The 10,876-nt window shown below is 43.0% G+C and overlaps 1 protein-coding gene and 1 pseudogene across 1 annotated transcript; both read left to right on the top strand.

The window, feature by feature from the left end:
* The first annotated feature begins 912 nt into the window (after window positions 1-912).
* Window positions 913-8,448, top strand: LOC125548229 (myb family transcription factor PHL5-like). Its single transcript, XM_048711888.1, has 7 exons — window positions 913-1,468; window positions 1,568-1,784; window positions 1,920-1,996; window positions 2,121-2,163; window positions 6,937-6,994; window positions 7,981-8,050; window positions 8,146-8,448. Exons 1-7 carry the CDS (start codon window positions 986-988, stop codon window positions 8,260-8,262), a joined length of 1,065 nt encoding a protein of 354 aa, XP_048567845.1. The 5' UTR covers window positions 913-985; the 3' UTR covers window positions 8,263-8,448.
* Window positions 8,449-8,917: 469 nt separating this feature from the next.
* LOC125546756 lies at window positions 8,918-9,725 on the top strand (annotated as a pseudogene).
* The last annotated feature ends 1,151 nt before the right edge of the window (window positions 9,726-10,876 follow it).

Genomic DNA, 10,876 nt, shown 5'->3' with positions numbered 1-10,876 from the left:
ACGGAGGGAGTATTTTCTATCCGAACTTTGATGAATATCGGCTGCTTTCCATGACTTTTGTCTGGTTAGTTAAAATGTGGTTTGAATTGTATGTGGCTAGCGTCCCCCCTCCCCTCCCCCCCCCCCCCCCCCCCCCCCCCGCGCGTCTGTGGACGAATGCGGAAGGATTTTTGCGGGTTCCAGTTGGAGATGCCCTAACGCTAATATCAATGCCACTAATTATTATAATACATCATTTTTAATTTTTTTTTGGGTGTAAGTACACACACAAGTACTGTACACTAGAATGTGAAAATGCACTATTGTATGTTTTTTTGCATATTACAAAAAGTAAATATAATTTCAGTGTAAACTAGTGTGCAAGTTTCTTTTTTTTTGCGGGGAAAGTTTCTTTTATGTTTTAATTTTATTTCTTCTTTAATTGTAACACCAATGCCACTAATTCATTCTTTTTAGAAAACTAATAATTATTTTGATTTTGTTTTACTTATATATTCTTTAATTTTTCTTTAAGGGTTCTACCAATACCACTAATTCATTCATTCTTAGAAAATATTAATTTTCATTTTGCGTGTAAGTATACACAAATGCACTGTACAATATATTTGTAAATTACAATAGAGTGTGAAAATTGCACTTTTTTTGTTGCATGAAAACGGAATTTTAGTGTAAAGTCGTGTGAACCAATGATATAAATTTCCAGTCAACTGACCATTAGTTTTCTAGCATGAGCGTCTGTGTACATGATGTCCTCATCATGTACCATGATGCTGCGTGCCACGTCCATGGGAATCCAGGCCGGCCGCTGCTCCTCCCTTTCGTCTCCGATCGAACAGTCTTGCATTGCTCGCACTATTTAAGCATCGGCGGTGAGATGTTAATCCTTTCTTTTCCATCGTCCTGACCTCGATCGTCGCACTTCGTTTTCTGAGCAAAACTTCATTCTGTTCCGTTGTTCAGATTAGTTGTCGCTCCAATACTTCAGATGAACACCAAGAAGTTCAGGCTGCCCGGCCACCTCGTCGGCCCGGCAGCGCTCTCCGATCCTTCGTCGCCGCAGCAGCTATCGTCGTCGCTCCATCAGGAGGAACCCGAAAATTCTGCTACTAGTAGTCAGCAGCACTGCGCGGGTTGCAGGCTGCACGAGGACTACACGCCGTGGTCGGCTCTCGCGCAGAGCTGCCTCGGCACCGACAACGCCGCGTTCGACTGCGCCGAGAGCCTGTTCGACTACCCTCTCGGAATGCTCCTGATGCCGATAGCCAGGACGCCCTATCAGTATCAGTCGTCGGAGAACGACCGCTGCCGGACACGGCCGCAGCGGGATGCAATGGAGACAACCCCTACACAGCCCCACAAGCTGCCCCTGCCGCAGCAGCAGAGGGATCATGGGCTGTTCAGCTTCAGCAACGCTTCCACCACTTGGTCTCGTGGTGGCGAACCAAAGACGCACTCGTTCTCTCCTCTTGTAAGTGTGCCTCTGTTAAATTTGTTGAATCGTTCTTGGATGTCTATGATCATGGGGATGCAAATCTTAAGTTGATTATTTGTACTCCGAACACTTCAGGTGGCGGCGCCGGACGCAATTCTCCCGGCGATGGAGAACCAAAAGGTGCCGCTGCCGGGAAACTGCATGGACGCGCCTGTGACCCCCGTCGGCGACGGCGCCGCCAGGGCGCCAGCAGCTGAATCCAGCACCGCGCCGAGGAAGACGCGGATCCGATGGACGCAGGACCTGCACGAGCGGTTCGTCGAGTGCGTGAACCAGCTCGGTGGCGCCGATAGTGAGCGTTCTTAACCGGCACGACTGTGCCTGCTCTTGATTTGATAGTGCCGGTTGCCACTCGGTCGCAATGCCTGACCCGATGCTGTTTCTCACTTCTGCCTTCTTTCTTCTTCTTGTTGTTTGACATTTGCAGGGACAACACCTAGAGCGATCCAGAAGATGATGAATTCAGATGTCATTACAATCTTCCATATCAAGAGCCATCTACAGGTGCCGTAATGATAGGGATTAAGGACCGAATAGCTCTTGCACAATTGTGCTTTGTTATTTTCAGCGGTCGTATGTGATCCGTAATTCACCACTGTCGCCTTGTTTTTCTCTTGTTTTGTGGCAGAAATATCGTATGGCGAAGTACATGCTAGGGTCGTCATCCGAAGGTAGATAATAGAAACTTGCTTGTTCATTCAGCTGTTTGACGTGTCTCGCATATTTCCACAGTTATATCAAGATGCAATATATCATGTATAGCACTCCCTGTTCCATAATTCACCACGACAAGAATTATGAAAATTTGAACTAAAACCATGAAAAGAACTATGGAAATGAGGGAATATTTTTTCCAACATTGTTCTTTATTTATCATAATTTTCAGTAGTAATCAAACGATTTTTCGGTCAAGACCTGATTTAACAAATTTCCGTCACTTATAATTAGCAGCAGAAAATCATGCTAATTTGTTAAACATTTTGCCAAATACTTGGATCCAATGTTTTTATTTATTTAAAGAATACAGTTTTCACAAACTACAATTTTTGAAGTTACAACCCTGAAGCGGCAAAGTTAATAAATTACAGATTTCTATAACTAAATAACTGCCCGTGGATTGCAACCAGGACACCATCTTTTTGCAGATGATCATCACGATTTACCAGCCATTTGATTGCTAATGTGATTACACACCAAAAATTGGACTTCGGCTGCCCGAATAAGTGTTTATTAGCTTAGCAAATAAAACATGGTTTTATTTGTTCATCATGAATGTTAGCCGTAGTTGTGTCACCACCAATGGTACTTCGGCCCGTCAGTGGTAATTTTCTTACCATTGAGGCATTGACAAAGTTACTAATGAGACTCCGGCCCTTAATCTCAATTGTTATTTGGCCAGTCATTAGTAAGATTTTTTTAGGATCTATAAGAGTTCTTCATAGTAGTGTAAGTTACATGCCTCTGAATTGGATTGGTAGTATTTTTCATTGGCTTGTAAAACTACAACCACCTCTTTTCCTCGCACGGGTAAATATTATGTGATACTGCCCTTCATATGCTCTCATGCTCCTAGTTATTTAAAATCACATCTAAAAGCTTTTAATAATTTCAAAAAAAAAGTGAATGTTCACAAGATATTTTTCTACAATCCCTAAAAAAAATCAATTTCACAATGCACATGGAGAAACAAAAGAGACAACTTTGTATGAATAATGGGAAAAAAGACAAAAACATGAATATACATTATGCATTTTTATGTTTCTCTATGCATGTTTTGATTTTGCATTTGATTTATTAGGATTTGTACACACATGTGTTGTGAACATTCACAAAAAAGTAGAAGTGTTTGAAACATATCAATGCAACTTTTAAAAACTGGGACCATGAAAGCATGTGAAGGGTGGTATCACGTGATATTCTCACCTCGACATACAAAAATGCATGAGAATTTCCATTATATTATGCTAGTTATGTTTGATAAATATCTTACAACTATACCATCATCCAACACAATAAACCATATGTATTTTTAGTTTTAGTTATCATATTATTACTTTTAGTTATCATATCATTACTTCAAATATTCATGTTCCACACAACCAAATCTTATTGAAGTATATCGTGAAACAATGCCGCAACAATGTGTGGGGTATCATCTACTTCAACATTTACCTGTTTAGCGAGCTATCGATGTGGCTCACACATTTGTGTTTATAGTCTATGCAACGTATCCTGTAATATAATTTATTTAGTTTGTCAAAATTTTGCAGTAGTAGTCAAAGTTTTTGGTGGTTAAGATCTGATTACATTAACTTTCATTACTATTTAGCAGACTAATTTGTTAAACCATTTTTGAAATGTTTGGATGCTAAGCTTTCTTAGAACCTTAACTTCCGTAAAATACAATATTTGAAGTTATAATCAAGAAATTCCATAGTCTTAAAATTAAAGAACTTTATAGTACTAGAGAATTTTCCATGTGTTGCAACAGGGGCATTGTGCAGCAAATCATCATGATTTACCTACCATTTTATTTCCAATGTGATTATGTATTAAAAGTTGACTTTCACTTCCAAATGGATAAGTGTTTATTGACTTGCAAAATAATACATGATTAATACTTGTGAAGCCCATAAGATGTGGGGGCAATTGTGCCGATTTTCAACATAACCATTGAGATTCCTTTTCAAAAAAAACTGAAACATAGGGGGGCAAATGGGGAGGGATGACGAAAGAGAGGAACATAAGACATGATCTTAGCTTTTGTTAAGTAAGAGGGGTTCCTGAAAGCATGTAGTGCTTGACGCATGCATTATTTAATAGCTAGTTTTCATGCTTGTTCCTTTTCTTGGAACAACTTTTGGGTCCCTAAGGACCTTAGGGCCCAAAAGCTGGCATTACTTAATAAAAGTTGTCACAACATAATCCATAGAAGGACCTTTAAGAAAAGGAAAATAAAATCGGGGGTCTTCCCTCATGCACAGAGACCCTCTAGTAAACCTTTACAAACGTGACGGGGTCTTGCACCATTGTCGACTCACCGGAAGCAACTAAATGCTTGCTCCGACGAACTTCACTTTGCCCTCACACCATGGATAAAGCTCGACACCTTTGTCTAGAGGAACTCCACAAGTGGTAAGGGGAAGGAGGCACCCCTTATTTGGAGGTTAAACAAGGATGCGAAGGGTAACAACATCATGCCACCAAGTGGCCTACTACGGTTAGCCCCTGCATGTCGCACTGCGTACCAGAGACATATGCTCTTTTGATCTGCAAACTCTGGTGGCCAGAGTCCACACTATGACCATGATGGACGAAGAACAACACAACAAACTTCATAATCCACTAATGAGCCAGAAGAATATCATAGCTCCTTAACTCCCAATTTCCCTATCCGGCACAACGACCGGAGGAAGGAAAAGCTTGAGTATCCACCAGATCCTACCATCAACCGGGTTTATTGAAGGAGCCTCCAATATTGATTCCTCCTCTAGCTATCTAACCACCATGTAGGTAGTAGAGAGAACAACTACTTCATGGGAACACCGACGGTGAACTCCATTATAGGGCTAGAGATGGTAGTGTACCCAACACCATAAGGCAACTCATAGATTACAAATATATAAAAGAACCACCCGAGATCCCCTCCCACCCCTACTTTGATTGGTACCACCATTGGAGGAGAAAGGGGCAGGAGCCGAGAAACCTTTTGAGATTCTCAACAAAAATGATAAGGCAAGGGAAAATAACAGACCAAATGAGAGCCTATCGTGTGCTTGATCATATTAGTACAATACAAACACACTGTATTTTTACAAGCCCAATACCAACCACCCAAACAGGTTTATTTCACATAGACCTAAATTTTCTTATTAACACTACAATGAAAATGCTTATTAATGATTGGCCAAGAAGCAATTGACACTAAGGGCACGACCCATTAGCAACTTTTTGCCAATGGTAACAAAACTACCACTCGAAGGCCCATTAGTGGTGACACAACTATGAATGGCACTCATACTCAATGGCCCTTCGGTGATGGTATATCACAAAAATAGAAGAAATAAACCCGCTGGCTACCACCACCTCCTCACCTGGTGCCGGTAGCACCACCACTTCTTCTGCTTACACCTACTGTCGGCTAGCGCCACACATCTCTGGTTGCACCATGGCATCGTCGATGCATCCTGCAAGTGACCGCGCAAATGATTGACAATCAGTTAAAGGGGGCAAAAAATGATACAGAACAGATATATCACAAAGAAGACCTCGATATAATTATATCATGTTGGGTACATTACATAAGATAGATGTGGGAGAATACCTCGACGAGTGGCTCAAGTACAAGAGAACATGCCACTTTGGGATTCCCTCAATGAAAAAAATATATACACAAGCAACATATTTGGTTCCGTGCAATTACCAGATGACAACCAAAATGTATATGTCTCGATAAATAGTACTCCCTCTGACCTTACTCCAAAGCTGCGACACTTATTACGGATCAGAGGTAGTATTATATTATAAACTAGAGATAATACCCCACCCATTGATGTGGAATTGGATGCAGTTAGTTCTGTAAGATTTGACAATATGAAACTTAGTATTTGTATTAGCAATATGAGAATAGAAACTAAAGTATGCACAATTAATTATTACATACCCCCTCTGTCCCAAAATAAGTGACTCAACTTTGTACTAGCTTTAGTATAAAGTTAGTACAAAGTTGAGTCACTTATTTTGGAACGGAGGGAGTATTTGTGGAATATTTATTGAATATGAGTATCATGCATGGTGCATGTTAATGTGAATTTGTCCATTATAATGACATGATGAGTTGGCATAGTTGCATGTAGAGAGAATTAAACTTAGTGGGACATGCAAGGTGGCATGATAAGTTGGCATAGTTGCATGCTAAGATAACTGAGTTAGTGGGTGTTAACTATTTGGTGGACCTACTTGATAATGTGGATAGGTTGCATGCCAATATAAATAAGATAGTGGGATGAATCTCTAAGGCTGGTCATAGTGGAGAGTAACTTAAACTAGTAACATGCATATGTTACTAGTCTATATTACTACATATATAGTGGGTAGTAATATATGTGTAGTGTTATGCACCACTTCATTTATTACTTTGTAGACTCATTTTGCATTGGGAACTGCTATGTGATGGTAACATACTATTTACTCTATTTGTTTCTCCTCTTTAATTACTTGTTACATCATATTTTTTCTTATGATGTGTCATGTTACTATCTATGTTACTTTCACTATGACTGGCCTAAGCTATATAGGACAATAGTATTATATTCTTTGTGTCATGGCTTGGTCTCTTTTATAATTTTGTGTTTATTACCCTCATTGTTGTAACTAATTAGTTTTCTTTCACTATTGATGATACCACCAACTGACAAAATTTCTCCTCCTCTCGCTGAGGGCAGCAAAACAAATGGAAGAAAGAGCCGCCAGTAACGACATGCAGAATCTAGACCTAAAAAGGTACTACTCTATCTGGTTAAAAATGTAAGGTACTCCCTCTGTAAAGAAATATAAAAGTGTTTAGATCACTAAATTATGAAGGAAATATATTATTATTCAAAAGAAAACCTTTCTATGTTCGATCAAGTTCATGAGAAAGATATCAATTCTACAATACCAAAATAGTATCACTAGATTTTTCCTAAAATGCATTTCCATATATATTTTCTGTGCCATGGATATGTGTGGATATAATCTCTACTACTTAAAAAGAACGTAAGGTTCCCGTTTCACCTCTCTTTCGTCCAACCTTCCTTATATACGTTCCACTCTTTCCTTCTCCTCGTTGATTTTTTCCTTCATCTCTAATTTTTCTCCCATCCATTCTCCCTAAGATAGAATCAACTGTCTCGTGTTTTATTAACTTACCAAAATAAAAACATATTTTGTTTGATAAGTCATTAAATTCTTACCAAATAAGTGCTTAACAAGAAAATGGCAGGTAAATCATGGGGATTGGATATAAGAACTTGCTAAGATTTTAGCGCATCAGTATGATAATGAACATGCAGTCACGGGCTAATCATTAGAATGTTTATACTCCCGTTGCAACGCATGGGCAATTGTCTAGTTAAATAAATTACAGCTATAGTAACATCAAAATAAACATATTTGAAAAATTATACTCGTTGGTGGACCCACCACTGGTTGAAATAGAGGTCTTTACAATTGCGTTTAATGATCAATAAAAAACATTTGTTGAATTGTATCCATTATTTTGATGAAAACTCCACTATTTTTAGTATTATTACATATTAAAAAAAATAATTTTGTATCCTAATGAAGACGTGCGTTGCACGTACACATTTACTAGTTTTCTATAAACATGGTCAAATATAGAAACCGGTTGAGGTAGTGCTACTTTTCACTAACGGTCTTTGCCGTAAATCCATCTCATCTGAAGTCTAGTATTGGCATGAGCTAACTAATGGTGGCCCCTTCCGCAGTGGAGTGCACATCACAGAAGCGCTACGCGTTCAACACGTCATGCAGAGACGCCTCGGCAAGCAGCTTAAGGTTCTCTCCCAATTGTTTATTAATGTAATGTACGTACGCCAACACGATTAACCTAACTATATGTTGTTATGTGCTTCCGTTTGCTTCTCGCGCAGATGCAGCGAGATCTGCAGCTGAGGATAGAGGCGCAGGGCAAGGTACTGCAGAAAATGATCCGAGGGCGAGCAGGAACGCAACGGAGCCGCGGGAGGTGGACCATGTCTCCCCGGTGACTGGCCATGATGATGACGCGTTTGACAACCTGCACCTCCCGTTCGGCGATGGCAGCAACTCCTCTGACGAAGATGTGTTCACGTCGAAAATAAGTTGTTAGCTATTTTTCTTTTACTCCTTGATCTTCGAATCACCCCCATGTTTTGTTATCATTGCTTTCTGCTAATCCAATGAAATGCCAGCGACGCTGAATCTTTTAAAAAAAATGTCGCTTGAAAGCTACCACGAAGATTCATGCATAAAGTAGTGTTTTTGCCTATACTGACGGAGGTCAAAATCACTGTTTTGATCTTCCTAACAAAGTTTAGCATAATTATTTTTCTGCGAAAGTAATACTTGTATTACTGACCGCATATCTTAGAGACAGGATGAAATTGAAACATTAGCATGTGCTGAGGCTCTCTCGCGCCGCTCTCGCGGGCGGCTCGGGAGAGCAAAATCCAGCCCGCCGCCGGGAGGCCACCCACTGAAGCCGCTCCCCTCGCCGCCGCCAGTGTACGCAGCAGGGCAAAGCCCGTGCAGTGTAGGCGGCGGCGGGGCCGTCAGTCACTTCCACACTGGATCTAGCGGCGCGCGGGCGTCTCGGTCTGGTGGCGACTGGAGCTCGGCGAGGCGAGGTGCGCGAGTGGGGCGCGCTCGCGAGGTGCTTGCGCCATGGCGCGCTACAGGAGCGGGGCTGCGCGGATCTGGCTTGGGCGCGTGGGGATTACTCGGGGCTGCGCGGATCTGGCGCAGTCGCCGGTGCGCGAGGAAGGGCGGAGGTGTGGCTGCGCGCGCGGCCTGCTGCTGCAGCGAGCGTCCGTCGCGTCGGTGTGGTGGATCCGGCTAGCTGATAGCCTAGAGTGCAGGGGATGGTTGTAGATCCGGCGAGCATGCTGGGGCGTGCGGTTGCGGACGGGCCGGCCAGATCTGGGCCTGCCCAAGCCGGAGGCTGGTTGCGGCGCATAGTAGGAGAAGTCCCAGGCTGTGGCTGCGGTAGTTGCGGGCGGGCCGACCATGACTTGTACTTGTCGGCCTTGGCCGGCGCTCGGGAGGGGCACTGCCGGCTGGTGGTGGTGCTCGGTTGTCGCTTGATGGAGCAGGGAGGCTCCGTCCGCGATTGGATGCGGGGTGCAGGACCCGATCTGGTCTCTGCAGGCCCATCGTCGAGGAGGCTAGCGGGTGGCCTTGCACAGTGGTGGCATGCTCGCTGGGTGGGGGATGTGCGCGGTCCAGTGGAGATACGGGTCGACCTCGGCCTACTGCGTGGGAGTGGATGCACCGGGTGAAAGCCTGGCCGGTGCTGGCTGGCCGACGGCGATGGTGCTCGTGGGCGTCACTATCCTCCTTGGAGGCGTCGTCGGGATTCTTCACAGCCTATACTCCCGAATCAAGTTCTTCGGGTGAAAGCCCAGATCCTGCTGCAGGTTCGGACGGTGACGTCGTCTTCAACGTCGTTCCCCTCTTTAGGGCGCCGTCTTGAAGCTCTTGATCCCTCTGGTGCTTCCTATGACTGGACGTGCACAGTGGCTTCTGTGGCAACGATGATGATGGTGAGCAATATCGGAGGCATGGTATTGGTCGTGGTAGTCGGTTCTTCTTCTCCGACGTGTCTGTGGGGTTGCCTCGACTGCTTGTTGCTGTGAAGTCGAAGTCGCAGTGGCGGGGCCAGGTGGTATACGATGACGCGTGACAGGTTGTTCGTTCGGTGATCCTCCGTGATGCCAACCTTGCCTAGTTTCTTCGTAGTTCATCATCGGAGTCGGAGCTGCGTTGGCTTGTGTGGATTGTATGGAGTGTTGTGTTGCAGCTACTAGGGCTGTTGTTTTTCTTTTTCTTTGATCTTCGGATCTTCTGGTCCTAGGACCTTCACCACCTTGTTGTTTTCCGTTGCTCTCTGCTATTATCAATGAATGCCAGCGATGTTGGATCTTTCAAAAAAAAATACTTGTATTACTCAATCACAAGGTCCTTACAATCGTCATGGACAAACTCTAAAATTTCCACAGGGCCATAAGTCATAGTCCGACCTTCTACTCTAGTGGAAGAGTCTCCGAAGGTAATAAATAGGACGTTCATTGTTTTGATCCCAAAGGTATCCAATCCAACTTCCCCTCGCTCAATTTTGACCTATAAACTTATGTGATGCAATCTTCAATATTATCTCAAAAGTTTAGGCTAATCGGTTAAAGAGGATTTTACCGGAGATAATTTCACCTGAGCCGTCTATGTTCGTACCAGGGAGGCTCATTATAGGCAATGTTATTGCAGCTCCGGTTTACCACCTGATATTCGCGGACGATTGATTGTTGATGTTCAAGGAGAATGAGAGTGGGGCAAATTTGATAAAGAGTATCATTCAGCAGTACTATGATGCTTCGGGGCAGCGGGTAAACCTTGCAAAATCTAGTATTTTTTCAGCAAGGGGTGCCCAAATGACCGAAGAGCTTTGGTAAAAGGAATTCTTTATGTGCCAAATGAATCATTATCTGAAAGGTACTTGGGGCTACCATCTGATGTGGGGAAGTCAAAATATAGAACATTCAAATACATAAAAGATAGACTTTGCGCCAAAGTGAAGGGATGGATTGAAAGATGTATGGCGGATTCAGGGAAATAAGTGTTGATTAAATG

The sequence above is a fragment of the Triticum urartu genome, chromosome 3 (genome assembly GCF_003073215.2).
Source record: "Triticum urartu cultivar G1812 chromosome 3, Tu2.1, whole genome shotgun sequence".
Lineage (NCBI taxonomy): Eukaryota > Viridiplantae > Streptophyta > Magnoliopsida > Poales > Poaceae > Triticum > Triticum urartu.
Note: the sequence above shows the minus strand (reverse complement) of the source record. Positions and strands in the feature narration are given on the sequence as shown.

Bases quoted from the DNA above. Each gene is read 5' to 3' on its own strand.
- LOC125548229 (XM_048711888.1), top strand. From the start codon at position 986: ATGAACACCAAGAAGTTCAGGCTGCCCGGCCACCTCGTCGGCCCGGCA. The intron at 1,785-1,919 runs GTGAGCGTTCTT...TGACATTTGCAG, and splicing joins CCAGCTCGGTGGCGCCGATA to GGACAACACCTAGAGCGATC. The intron at 8,051-8,145 runs GTTCTCTCCCAA...CTTCTCGCGCAG, and splicing joins GCCTCGGCAAGCAGCTTAAG to ATGCAGCGAGATCTGCAGCT.